At 41.3% G+C, this 14,281-nt stretch overlaps 1 protein-coding gene across 1 annotated transcript in view; it reads right to left on the bottom strand.

Moving 5' to 3' along the window:
* Positions 1-151: 151 nt before the first annotated feature.
* pkd1l1 (polycystin 1 like 1, transient receptor potential channel interacting) overlaps positions 152-14,281 on the bottom strand; it is a 33,763-nt gene continuing 19,633 nt past the window's right edge. Inside the window, exons 26-52 of the mRNA XM_077624892.1 lie at positions 13,973-14,124; positions 13,808-13,908; positions 13,252-13,450; positions 13,091-13,174; positions 12,609-12,816; positions 12,400-12,506; positions 12,205-12,304; positions 12,009-12,137; positions 11,062-11,235; positions 10,814-10,988; positions 10,696-10,730; positions 10,337-10,629; positions 9,039-9,123; positions 8,832-8,963; positions 8,637-8,755; positions 8,433-8,543; positions 8,245-8,356; positions 8,067-8,135; positions 7,477-7,574; positions 3,530-3,749; positions 3,353-3,457; positions 2,195-2,335; positions 2,024-2,131; positions 1,798-1,944; positions 1,578-1,727; positions 1,368-1,514; positions 152-157 (exon numbers count right to left, since the gene is read on the bottom strand). Of these exons, the coding sequence (XP_077481018.1) occupies positions 152-157; positions 1,368-1,514; positions 1,578-1,727; positions 1,798-1,944; positions 2,024-2,131; positions 2,195-2,335; positions 3,353-3,457; positions 3,530-3,749; positions 7,477-7,574; positions 8,067-8,135; positions 8,245-8,356; positions 8,433-8,543; positions 8,637-8,755; positions 8,832-8,963; positions 9,039-9,123; positions 10,337-10,629; positions 10,696-10,730; positions 10,814-10,988; positions 11,062-11,235; positions 12,009-12,137; positions 12,205-12,304; positions 12,400-12,506; positions 12,609-12,816; positions 13,091-13,174; positions 13,252-13,450; positions 13,808-13,908; positions 13,973-14,124 (3,507 nt within the window). The remainder of the gene's footprint in view (positions 158-1,367; positions 1,515-1,577; positions 1,728-1,797; positions 1,945-2,023; positions 2,132-2,194; positions 2,336-3,352; positions 3,458-3,529; positions 3,750-7,476; positions 7,575-8,066; positions 8,136-8,244; positions 8,357-8,432; positions 8,544-8,636; positions 8,756-8,831; positions 8,964-9,038; positions 9,124-10,336; positions 10,630-10,695; positions 10,731-10,813; positions 10,989-11,061; positions 11,236-12,008; positions 12,138-12,204; positions 12,305-12,399; positions 12,507-12,608; positions 12,817-13,090; positions 13,175-13,251; positions 13,451-13,807; positions 13,909-13,972; positions 14,125-14,281) is intronic.

The raw sequence follows: 14,281 nt of genomic DNA on the forward strand, positions 1-14,281 counted from the left end.
GGAAAAAATAAGGCTGACCTTGTCAGGTCTCTGATGCTTTGTATGTGTCCACTTATTTAACTGAAACCACAGCGCTCCCAAGTGCCAACTGTCATTCAACAATCTCTACTTTTTACTGCATAATCTTTGGACTATAAGGAGTTAGGTCTCCTTAGCCCTGCCAAGACATCCAGCCAACCGTTTACTGGTTATTCATTGGAGGATGGTGGAAACTGTTCAGTAAGAGCCAAAACTTTTTGGCATCTGTTTTAGGTTTCTATTGTAATGATTAACAAAGGTACAAAAAAACAAACTAGGTTTTTACTGACATCAGGATATACTCTCTGTAGGCCCACCACCCGAGAAAAAAAACATAGAAAGTGGTATATTGCTATATCTTCACAATTCTGCACCAAATCTCGATGATGTTTCCCGTATCTTCAATTTATATTCATTCTTTCATTTTCCATACAGCTTATCCTCACAAGGGTTGTGGGAGGTGCTGGAGCATATCCCAGCCAACTACGGGCACGAGGCAGGGAACACCCTGAATTGGTGGCCAGCTAATCGCATGGCGCAAGGAGACTGACAAACATTCATGCACACACTCATTCCTCGTGACCGGACGTTTGGTCACCAGACTTTTGGTCGCCGACGTTTGGTCGCCCGGACCCAAACAACCGGCGACAAAACGTCCGGCGACCAAAAGTCCGGCGACAAAACAAGGTAAAACAACACGGTCTACGCATCAATAAAAGCCAACAATGGCCCTGAGCAGTTTCACTGAGCGGACGTGTGAGTGTATAAGAGTTTGTATGTACATGAGTTGTCCCCTTAGGAAGGGACGTCAGTCAGGGTCTTAACAAGTTCTCCAACAAAACACAATAAAAGTACGGGAAATTTTGAGCTTTTCTTTAGCCTAATAATTAATAGGGCATTAAGTATGACTAAATAATAATTCACAGTTTGTATTTAGGGAATTTGAGCAACAATTTTAAATGGTAAATATCAATAACCTTCCGGGCGACCAAACGTCCGGCGACCAAAAGACCGGCGACCAAAAGTCCGGCGACCAAAAGTCCGGCGACCAAACGGCCGAGTACCCTCATTCCTAGGGGCAATTTAGAGTGTTCAATCAGCCTACCATTCATGTTTTTCGGCCAAGGGAAGAAACCAGAGAACCCAAAGAAAACCCACGCAAGCGCGCAAAGAAAACCCACGCAAGCAATGCAAACTCCACACAGGAAGGTCCAAAACTGGAATTCAACCCTCAACATCTTCAAACATATTTCATCTATTTAGAAACATCCTCAAAATATCATCACAGAACCTTTAGGCAAGCATAAACGTGTAGGTGTGTGTGTGTGTTTTATTTTATTTTTCAAGACCTGAGATGTTGACTGCTTGTACGCAGGGACTTCATGGATGATATCGTTGTTGATAGGATCATCTACAGCCAGCAATATAATGTGCAGCCTGTTAAGTATGAACAGTAGCTCATCCACTGATGTTTCAAGTTCTTCCAGGTAGTGAGTCTGATGAAAATAAGGGTGCGTGATTTTGGGTCATTTATCAGTGCAAGCAACTTTTTGTCTAACCTTGTAACCAGCAGGAGGCTTCACTGGTTCATCATATCCAATGAGTTTACAAACTCTCCGTCTGATGTAGTCGCCTAATTCCATCAAAATGCAAACTTCTTTGTTGCTTTGCAGTGTTTTCTTCCCTGATGAGCACATAATGGCCATCACCTAAAAAGATGAGGTACATGCTGAAACAGAGTAACCTGGACAAAAAACCCCAATATTGAGCGACTTGTACCTCAGCAGCACAACATAGGCCAAACGTTCGGAAGCTGTGGAGTGAATGTCCATAATGGAGGAGACCGCCAATGACCTTCTTGTCCCAGCTAGGAATGAACAATGTGTAAAGGTAGCGTATAACCAGCAGCAAGATTACAACTGACGTCTAGGAAAAAATATAGGTTTGAATTAGTTCTACAATGGGCCAATGCCATTGTTAGGGAACATTATTGGACTTGGCTTACAAAAATTGGTAGTGAGCTGGGCAAGAGGGTCATAGATCTCTTCTTCAACATGCTCGCACACTTTACAGTGAGAATGAGGAGCAGAATACCGCGAAGGGAGCGAATATTCTGCAAAATAAACCAGTTTCACAAGGTTGTGTGCAACAGAAATAGTTTTTTCTCTGCTCTCACTTGTTCCCTGGCAGCCAGGAGGGTGATGTCCAAGTGTTCTTGGTCGTTGTTCCTCTGCAGAATCTCCACGATCTCCATGGCATCCACAGAGCGGTAAATGTCATGATAAGTGTTCATGAAGATCACTACTTGAAGGCTAACCTATACCAGCACATTTTTTATGTATATTAATATCAGGAAGTGAATGTAAGGCTTTAATGCACAGTCGTGCTTTGACCTTCATTTTTTTAAATTTTACTTGTAACAGGTTGTGTCCTTTTAGGGTTCCAGTGATAGCTATTACTTTGTTGTGTACACTTACTGGGTTATGCACACAGCTGCTTAAAAAAGATTACCTTGACCTATGAGTGGCCTGATCTAAAAGTTCCTTGAGGTACCTGTTGCACATACAGCCATACCTCTACTTACAAATGCCTCTAGGTACTAAAGTTTCAGGTTACGAATTTATAATATGCAAATGAGTGACTCAAGATACAAAAAAGATCCAAGTTACGAAATCCCCCAAAAAGTAAATGCATTTCCTTATCCATTATTTTATTTTGAATTCCCCTTATTAAGCGATTAAAAACCGTACCAATGCAACGTGGCACATATTTTCACACACACATAGGGCCCACGTAAAAATCTAAAATGTACTATAAAGTGGACGGTTTTCGGCCCTGGTAGAACAGGCTCTTGCCGTCATCTGGCGGACAAACACAGGTATTACATCTATAATGGCCAATTGCCACGAAGGGAGATGTTTCAGCGGTGCAGGCCACATTTTCATATGTTTTATTTATTTTAAGACATTAATAAATCATTTCCTTATAATACGAAATTGGCAGACTTTGACCAATTTTAAGGGGTTTAGTTGGTAGTTGTGTGAGGACCGTGGAACCAATTAGAGAATTTACACATAAAGTACACCTCTACTTACGAAAAATGTCTTGGAACCAATTAATTTCGTAAGTAGAGGTATGACTGTACATTTTTTTTACTTTTGACTGAAAAATTGTTACGTTAGCAAACTAATTTCAACAAATTTCACAACAAGCAGCAGTTGCGAGGCAGAGCTGCAGAGCACTAGTATTAGACAATTCTAAATGAATACCCGAGTGTATCCTAATAGTATTTGTACACTACTGTATTTATCATATTTTGTGATGTCACACATACATGGATCCAGTTGCAGGATGCTGTACAATATCCAATCAAGCCTTTTTGCCATGCAGTGCTAACTTGAATCCAAAGATGCAGCAAAGACAAGCAGAGGAACAGCACCTAGATGCAGAAAAAGAGAGTGAACATGGGTTTTGTCATCAGGTCTGCTGACTGTAGTGTTATACTCATTACCTGACTAACAGAGACAACATAGTCCCAAAAAGTAAGGTTGTGGTAAACCTTCGCTGATTGGATTATGGCTGAGATCATCAGGGAGCCAATGGGGTTCTGCTCGGCTAGTAGGGTAGCAGTGGTGAACAAATCAGGTGCAGGGCTATACACAGTGAATTGCACCTTCAGGACCACGCAACTGTCACACTGCAAGACCCTTAGTCTGTCCATGGCCTCCGACCTATGGAAGGTGAAGGAAGACTTTCACTAAATGTTTCTTTTCCAACGGACGTTTGCAGAGACCGTCAGAGACTCAAATGTTAGTGTTGAGCTGGTAGCACAAATACCACATTTTCCGCAATCTGTGCAGTCCGGACTGCATGCAATGTTGGTCATGTATCCGTTTGCGGTACAGTTTGTGCAGTCCAAATGACTGCGGTCCATGCGGTATTCGGTAGTTACCCCAAAGCATGCACATAATCCCCAATGTACTTATTCTTTTCTCACCAGAATGTCTTTTGTAACCTTTGCTACAGTTCTCTTTGGTATTTGCTGTTTTTACTTTGCTGACCGCCATGTCTACTGTCTGGAAATATTTTTCAAAGGTGAGTATATGCTAAATATTGAATGAGTCACTTCCAATATACAATAGTTGTTTCTATTCTTTTCTACCCTAAAACTGAACTCCATTCATTCATTTTATGAACCGCTTATCCTCACAAAGGTCGTGCGGTGTGCTGGATCCTATCCCAGCTAACTAAGGGCACCGGGCAGGGGACACCTTGAATTGGTCACCAGCCAATCGCAGGGCACAAGGCAAACTCCAAACCCAAATAATTTAAAGATTATTTTAACCATAACCAAGTAGCAGCTAGAATTAAACCAAGCTTAGTGACCAAGTGTAAAATTGAAGCTGGGCAAATTACAGATAGTGATAGTCAAAAATTAATCATACTCACACCAGACCAGTCCAGAGCACTAGAAAATAGTGTTACTGTAAGACCACAACCCCCAATATTTGCAGTCAAGCTAAAAGTAGTTGGTTAAACCTAGAACTGTTTTCATAGGTCATTTTCTAAGAGTGAGAAAGCGTCTTTTCACAGGTCATGTTTTTTTATAATGCTTTAGATCAGGGGTCTCAAACTTGCGGCCCGCGGGCCAACTGCGGCCCTCGGGACGATAATTTGCGGCCCCCGTCTTAATATGAAAGATTAATGTTCGTGCGGCCCGCAAAATTGAAATGAATGACACTTGTGTTCGGAGCAATGTTCCCTCTAAGCTGCGCGCGTGCGCAATTGCGCACTACTCTCGTCTTCTCTGCGCAGTAGCAATCATATGGCGCGCAGTAAAAAAAAAATCGAAATATTTTTTTTTTAATTTTTTTTTTTTTTTTTTTTTTACCCCTTTCCCCATGATGGCGCCGTTTAAGTGGCAGCCAGTGGCAGTAGCTCTGTCCACTCATGTTTTTCGTGTTTTACAGCATGTTTTACATGAAAAATTAGAGGGAACATTGACATGCACCTGCTTGTGGCAGGTGTGATACTGGTGTGCCCATAGCGAGCAATGATGATGTCGTGACCGGATGATTCGCCTAAAGACGTTTTGCCGACGGACGTTTGACAGACGGACAGGTCGTACTAGTATTTGTTAGTTTAATGATTAAATACAAATACTAGTATTTGTATTTAATCATTAAACGCTGTTTTCAGCTGGATTTGACCGAATTTGAGAGCATTTTGAGCCGTTTGGCGAATGGACGTCTATAGACGTTTTTTTGCCTCCATCGCGATATCATCCAGTATTTGTATTTAATCATTAAATGCTGTTTTAGGATGGATTTGACCCGATTGCTGTCATTTTACGGCTCGGTTCTGCTACATCTGCCTGCCCAAGAGTGCTTATTCCCGGACTGCCATGCCCGCCCAAGAGTGCTTATTCCCGGGCTGCCATTGATGGTAGACGAACATTGATTTTTACTATAATTTGGACAACACCGGCGGCGGGCCGGATTAAAAATCCTAACGGGCCGTAAATGGCCCGCGGGCCGAGGTTGAAAAACTTGTACACACACGATCCGGCGGGGCGAGCGTTCGAATCCCGTTTCGGCGAAACATCCGTTCGGCCGAATGAACGTTCGGTGGAACGTCCATTCGGCGACCTGCCCGTCTGTCAAACGTCCGTCGGCGAAACGTCCGTCGGCGAAACGTCTTTAGGCGAATCATCCGAGTACCGATGATGTCGCTCACACTGGTACTCAGTGCGCTCAGGGAGGTTGTCTTTCTGCTCAGACCAACAAAAAATTAGAGGGAACTTTGGTTCGGAGCTGAATGAACCAATCACGGTGAGGTATACGGCTATGGAGGGGGGGACATCGGCCGGGCTGTCCAGTGCCTCGCTCACTCACTCATTCATTCCTCCAATCAGCTGGGCGGAGGAGAAGCCGTGAGGCCGATCACTCCGCTCGGCGCGCACACTCCTCCGCTGCTCTCAGCATAGAACTGAATGTTTTATCAGTGCTTTTCTTGTGGAAATCCTGATGCGGCCCAGTCTCACCCAGACTCGGCCTCTAGCGGCCCCCAGGTAAATTGAGTTTGAGACCCCTGCTTTAGATTGATATTAAGTTTATCATATTGTATCGTTTTATAATGTTATTACTGTTTTATAGAAATCTAGAGCTAGCAAGTGTATGCCTGTAAGAGTTTTTGAGATTGCATGATATGCCTAATTTCTAAGTTTAGGAATACATGTATATAATGTATGAGCATTTCTCTGCAATTACATTCGCCTTGCCATCGCGGACAAGGACAAAGTTGTCAGTGTGAGATGCCCTGTCTTTTGGAGGCTGTTTTGACTGGTAAGTGCCCAGCTCCAGAGTGTGGTGAGTATGGACACAAATGGGCAGAGATGGCCATCAACTCCTCTGCTGTGATTGGTTGATTAGCATTTGTGGGACCAGCCAAAATACTTGTATTCTCTGGCTGCATTGATGTACATGGATGTGTCTGTGGTCATATCAGGGGTTAGAGTTGCCAATTTTATTACAGGTATCGCGTATTGCATTTCCCATTATCGATATCACATAGCAAACACTGATATCGCAGACCCAGTACCGCATACCGATAACACACACTTTCGCATATTGATATCCAGATGTCTGAAAAGCTCCAGTATTTGCATTTAATCATTAAATGCTGCTAGGAAGTGGATTTTACCCCATTTTTGTGCATTGATTTATTGATTATTTTTATGTGTCACAGCCGTAGCTGCAGTAGAGGTTTTATAGCCATAAAATAGTTTTTGCTGAAGGCGTCACTAGGAAATGCACGGACCGCCACTGCCGATATCGCATCCCGATATCGCAGGTATCGCAACCCCAATCATGGTATTGGTATTGCACCAGTCGCCAAGGTATTGGTTCAGCACTAGTTCAAACTAAGCTAAATCCAAAAGATGTCATATTTTTACCTTTGAACCTTTCTCCCTTAATCTTATCACCTACCCTGCAAATATGAGTTGAAAAGGCTAATCTGTTATGAAGTTATGGAAAAACATCCACACCATCCATCCTTGAAAGGGTTGTGGGGGTTGCTGGAGGCTATCCCAGCTGTCTTCGGGCAAAGGGCAGACTACACCCTAGACTGGTCGCCAGTCAGTCGTAGGGCACACAGAGACACAACAACCTGCTCCCACAATCAAACTGCCACCAACGGGAATTGAGCCCGCGCCTGCCCGCACCAAAGTCAGGCGAGTGAACCGCTACACCATGAGGCAGCTACATAGAATAGCATGTTTTCTTTAAAAAACATACTTAACTATAAAGAAATGAAGGGGGGAAAGGTCAATTAGTTTGTGAAAAGTAATATTTTAAAAGGCAACAGACAGACTTTTCACATAAGCCACAAAAGCAAAAAACAGTTTAAAAATTATACAGTATGTAAATAATTTAAGGGGGAGCATAATTTGTGTACTTAGTATGGCCGAGTTGAACTCCAGTTCTCTTTCCCAAGCCCAGATGCACACTTTGTGCAGCAGTGACATGTGATGGTGGGCATTCGGATGATCTTTTCTGAAATAAAAAAAACAGATTGCCCGTAAAATGCATGAATGCAAGAACTTAAAAAATGACACTGTTAAACATTGAAATTGATAGGATTAAAAAAATAATAATAATGCTATGCTGGTGGCCCGGTGATACGAGTGGTTAGTGTGTCGGCCTCACAGCTCTGGGGTCCTGGGTTCAAATCCAGGTCACATCCACCTGTGTGGTATGCTTGTTCTCCCCGGGCTTGTGTGGATTTTCTCTAGGTACGCCGGCTTCCTCCCACATTCCAAAAACAACCATGGTAGGCTGATTGGACACTCTAAATTGCCCATAGGTATGTGTGTGAGTGTGCATGGTTTTCCGTCTCCTTGTACCCTGCGATTGGCTGGCCACCGATTCAGGGTGTCATGACATTGTGTTCTTCACAAGTGTATGTAAACTTTTGACCACAACTGTATATACATTCACATAACACACCATGCTATTTAACATGAATAATCGATTTACTCTACTCACTCTGCAAAACTTTGCTGTCCACACAACCGGCTGTCCAATCAAGACATATGAACGTTGGGAAATATCAGACTATTTGGGGAAAAAAGAATGATAGTCAAAACCGCAATCTCATTCCTCCAATTGCAATTTATCAGGCACAGCAAATAAAATGTAGTGATTGCCATGTTGTGAAATTCACCTTATTTTCTGTAGAGGTATTCTTGTACAGTAAATTAAGTATACTTTGCTGCGTCCATTTCCACCAGTCTTCATATTTCTGTATTGGCATGAATGTAGGCTCTTCTCCCCTACTATTACAAATGGCCAGTCATTTCAATTTCCATCATGTGTGCTAACATTGTCTATGTATCTTTTTGTGTTGATTACCCGGTAAACTGTCGTCGGACAGCATTATTGAGGTGGTAGTGGTCATTGAATGAGCTGTCGTGGGAAATGCACAACATCAGGAGGAACATGGTAAAATAGAAACAAAAATCCCTAAGTGACAGAGAGAACAGATATTTATTGTCAATGATTGTATGCTTACATAATATTCCAAAACATTAATGTTTGCTTTGAGCACACATTCACCTGAAGGTTTTATGAATCAAAGCCTCCCGTCTCATGTGTGTTCGAATCAACCTCAGCTCTTTAACACTTGGTGGACGCACAAGCCTGAGAAATCTTGCTCGCCGGCGGTTTTCAACAAACTGAAAGTTGGAAATTATCCAGTTTCAATGGTGGATTTAAGAGGATAGATTACTATGAAACTGAATATATTATCACCTTTTCAAGGTTACAGCTTCTCTCGGACTTGGCAGGGACATTCTGTTCTGCTTTAAAGAATATTTTGAAGGAACTATGAAACGCGGTTCTATTTCTGCACCAAATAGAGACTGTCACACTAATTGCAAAGATCTGTGAGAAAGATAAATGTGATATGCATTGTCTAAGTAAAAATATATTGCAATTTTAGAAGTGAAAATGATCTACCACAATTGGCTGGATGAAGAAGATGCATAGCAACAAAGAAATGACAAGAGAATGTAGCCAAAGTTGTATCTTACTACTGTCGAACCTAGAAAGAAAAACACAACACTCATTAAGCATTCATTTGTAATACATTAAATCAATCATTTTCCATGCCGCTTATCCTCACAAGGGTAGTGGGGGTGCTGGAGCCTATCCCAGCTAACTATGGGTAGTTGGCAGGGTATATATATATATATATATATATATATATATATATATATATATATATATATATATATATATATATATATATATATATATATATATATATATATATATATTAGATCAATATACACCTCCAATGATGCAATGTACAAAATTGTAACCACTACAAAAAAACTCTTTCAACCAAAGTTCAACATTATTGAACTAAAGAATTGACAATTTTTTGGGGTGGTTCACCAATGGAGATTTTCCGAGTTGATAGTCAATGCAAATGAATGAAGAAGTTCTTGAGGGTTTTAATCAGTTACAATGAGAACAGATTGACCAATGTAATTATGTTTGGTGGAATATAAAATGAATGACACCAGTGTGTTGTTTTTAGGGCGGCCCAGCAGCTGAGTGGTTAGCGCGTCGGCCTCACAGTGGGAGACCTGGGTTCAAATCCAGGTCGGTCTATCTGTGTGGAGTTTGCATGTGCTCCCTCGGCCTGCATGGGTTTTCTCCAGGTACTCCGGTTTCCTCCCATATTCTAAAGACATGGTAGGCTGATTGGACAGTCTAAAAGGCCCCTAGGTATGAGTGTGGGCGTGAATGGTTGTTTGTCTCCTTGTGCCCTGCAATTGGCTGGCCACCAATTCAGGTTGTCCCCTGTGTCTGGCCCGAAGTCAGCTGGGATAAGCTCCAGCACCCCCCACGACCGTAGTGAGGACAAAGCGGTTCAGAAAGGAGATGAGATGAGCTGTTGTTTTTAACCAAAAACACTGAGTTTTAGTGGGAACTATAAACCTATTGGTTTGTGTTGTGTCAACAGAATGCACGGTTTCCTTTTGATTGTTTTTTCAACATTTTGGCATTAAAACAGCGTGGATGGGTGAAAAATGTATAAGCAAATAGGTGCCAAAGTTCTTGCAACAAAAATTGAGCAATAGAGGGATGCTTTGCTTTTGTCAAACCATTCTTACAATTTGCTCACACGTTGGCAAGAATGTGTTGTTATTATGCCTGCAGAGAGTGCCAGCAATTGTTGCAAATTTTGGGACGAAGACGTTTTGAAAGAAAGATATACAATTACTATACAGGCCATAGCCAAATACCTCAGTCCCAACAGTGCAGAGAGCAGTAGAGCAGCAAAGGAGCAGAACAAACACAATGCCCAGGCTAAGTAGTAACACCACTGCCATGTTGGTCTCACTTGACTCCATTCTAGCTGGTCAAAAACACAAAGATGCCTGCTGTTTTGAAAGCAGGCAGTCTGATGAAAGCTGCCTCCCTCACTTCCATCTTTGGAAATGGCTTCTTCTTGAATGCCAATCTGCTTCTGAATGACTTCTGTCTGGATTCCATTCTCCTTGGTAATTACATCCCTTGTAACCAGTTTCTCTGCATCCTACAACAAAAATGACTCATTTGCTATGTGGAAAAAATGTAAGGAGTGAACTGTTAGGGATATAACCTGATATTTCTGATTGAAAGCTTCTGTGTCATCCACTGCAAAGACATCATGTGAGGATACATTGATAAGGGATCACAACCTATAATGGAATTCTTTAGCATTGTGAGATATACGTTACCTTCACAAGAGTCCTGATCAATCTGTGTCTCTCCCACTTGCATCGTCTGCTTCAGTTTGTGCACTCGGAAAAGTAATGTTATCAGTGATGCCAGAGGCAACGCCGCCACCACACTTAATGCTCCAGTTGTCAAAGATACAAATGATAAAGCAGTAATCCCGTCCTCAAAATGCAGCTGTAAAAAAACCCTCAGCATTAAAAATCTATTAAGAATTGGAAAGGAAATATGTTCTATTGTTTTAACCTACCACTTCATCCATGTTTGATATGACTAGTGCATTGACACACGCATACAACGCAAATAGCAGTAGGCATACGCTAAGTCTTTGTGTTTGAGTGAATGAGTGTGGTCGAGGGCAACTGTACACAGACATCCACATGTGGAAGTCAGCCATGTAGTCGCACAAAGTCAGTTGTAACATCTGCAGGCAGGGAAATAGAAGAAAAAATGAATGTTGGATCTTAAACAGTACCTCAGGTGATCAGCTCAAAAAAATATACATATGGTTCTAAAAATGTGCACCGCCAAATTAGGAACAGTTGCAAAGTCAAGTTATTAACTGAGGTTTCCTTACACTCATCAGTTGCTACTGAGTGGTAAATCAGGTCATTGATAATGTTATATTTCCCATTAAAAAAAGTTATGGATTTTACAGTTCTTACCCTTATTTTTTCGTTTGCTATTGAGACATCCATACGCTTTAGATTCTGCTATGTTTGCACAGAATGGTATATGTTAGCCTGCATTTTAGCTCTCCTGTCAGCTGTATTTTCAAATTTGGCAAATTTAACTCTCAATGACACGTCATGATTCCGCCTTGTGCTGGAATAGATGTAGAATATGTTACTGTCATCCGGGGCTGTTTTGGCATCTCAGAATTTCCAGAAATCTGAGCTAAACCCTTAAGAGTGGTTCAATGCATTTTTATTTATCTTTTTTCTATTCATCATTTTTTTCTTCAGGTGACCCGTTACCCTTTAATGCTTTTTACATTGCAATTTTATGGGCCACGACCCTTGAAGGATAAGTGTTTTGTAAGATGAATGAATGAATAAATGAATGAATGAATTTTATGGATTAAAAAAAGGGAAAGCACAAAAATACAGATTAAAAACTGTATAGTGCTCTGGTAACCTTAATTTTTACAGATTATTTGCATATTGTTTTACAGGCTTTTTTAACCATGTAAGGTACCTGAGTCAGGCCTATTCCACGAGTACAAGCATGAAGCATTCTCTCCACTTTGCCATCATCTTTATTGACAGACAACCAGCACTGGCTCACAAAATTCCACGTTCGCCCCTCCATGTTAGTTTGCCCCACCTGTAATTACACAAGGTCATAAAGCAAGGCATGGCAAAACTTAAACAACACAACTGGAGAGCCTTACCTCAGATACTTCCACGAGTTTGAGGTATAAGTGTGGTGAAAGTCCTGAGTTGTCATGCCAAATGTGGACGCCCCAAACTTGACCAAGGCTCTCTGCTGTACTGTGGTTTCAGTGAATACAGGATGTTCATATCATGCGATAGTAACTTAAATTGTCTTGCTGCATAAAAGATATTTGAATATGCTTTGCAGTAACCTGATTAGAAAAGTGTCTCGTGAGTTCCTCCTGAACAGAGTGCATCCTGGGACGTCAAGTTCTCTCGTGTGTGACTTGCCGCTGGCACCATACAGTACTATGTAAACCTGACAATAGTGCATTTTATCAATTAAATATCTTTCATTGGATGCCTGTAGTAGGTGTATGGTGAAGAAGTAGATAAAAGTTTTATAATAACAAAGATGTACTTTGGCACTCAGTCTGTACGCTGAGCAGAGGCCAGTGTGGATGGTAATAACGTAGCGATGTGGGTTCAGTCGACAGTTGTCATTTAAGTAGTGGACTCGTTGATTCTGTTGTGAGATGCCGTCTTCTTTCTTGCATGCCAGCCATGCTGGGATGTATAGACATGCACACAGCAATAGGACAACCAGGATAGTCGTGTCAGTGGACTTACTGAAAGGATGAAGGACAAAAATGACTAATCTTTCACAAATTCAATATACTGTATTTTCAAACTAAGATGCGTGGTTAGTCATCATGGATTGATTTATTTAAATCTTAAATAATTGTGTAAATATTGTTCACTTAGTTTTAGTAAATGCACAAAGAACATTATGTAGCTACATACAGTATAATTAAAAAAATGTAGGTACATTTATGGTACTTGATCTTTTAACTGGACTCTCTTTTTATGTTTTTTTTTTAACAAGTGTGAGGGGAAGGTCACCTAAATGATGGGTCCAGGTCAGCTTGTTTATAGAAACACTGAATCTGATTTTGCACCATGCTTAACGCCTTCAAATGGTGGCAACTGGGATGGACAGAAATGGCAAATTGAGCAGAATCTCAACATGTTTTAGTGTTTAAACACGAATAGCCTTAGAGTACCTGCAATTAACAGCATCACTTCTATCTGTTTGGTGTGTACTGCACCTCATTTGAGACCAGGTTCCAGATGAGCGGTCAAAGGACAAGCACTGGCTGGCATGCACCTCTAGAGTGTAATTAATCTGTCTGCTCAGGTGCTTATTTCTGTTTGGTTTACCAAAGTTGCTGTTTAATAATGCCAGGTAGCCGACCCCTGGAGCTAGAATGGAATTCATAATCAGTTTAATCCATAGTATCGTATTTTTTCACACATAAATCACACCTGAGTATAAATCGCACCAGCCAAGTAATAATACACAGTGACGAGAAAATATATACAAGTCACACTTTAGGGAGTGCAATTTTTAAATTTGATCAGAAATCAAGAAAAACATGTTTTTCAGATAACTACAAACTAAAAAAACTGTCTGTCATGTTCTGAGAGAGAAAAAACATAATTTGCACTGACGTATTAGAGGCAGGCCCAGCCAAACTATTTAAAAAAAGTGTGAATTATATATTATGAAAATTGCGGTAATCTAGAATGAAAAAAATGAGAATTTGGAAGAAAACTTACTACTAAGGTAGGATTGAGGAAAGGTGATGCGACTGGTGTTGCTCCCCCAAAGGTGAATTTTTTTCAGATGGTTCATGCTAGGAGTTGGCTTTGCAAACATCCTACAACAGCAAACGTTAAGTAAAAGGCACAGCTATAAAACAAGCCATACTACAACAACTCTACCGGAAAAGCAGCATGATGGGAAATGGCCGGTTGGGTGGAATCGTGAATTCGACACTCAACTGGATGGCCTGCTGTAAATGCTCCTGAGTAATGTTGAAGCTGTGATAGTTGATACGGTTTCGTAGTAGGACATGGTAATGTACAGAATCTTTCTACAAGGCACAAGGAAGGTCACAACATGTTCAACTAAAATCATATCTATATTCATTAATTTTCTGAACCGCTTATCCTCACGAGGGTCACGGGGGTGTTGAGGCGCCTATCCCAGCTAACTATCGGCACCAGGCGGAGGATAGCCTGAATCGGTGG

The sequence above is a fragment of the Stigmatopora argus genome, chromosome 17, assembly GCF_051989625.1.
Source record: "Stigmatopora argus isolate UIUO_Sarg chromosome 17, RoL_Sarg_1.0, whole genome shotgun sequence".
Lineage (NCBI taxonomy): Eukaryota > Metazoa > Chordata > Actinopteri > Syngnathiformes > Syngnathidae > Stigmatopora > Stigmatopora argus.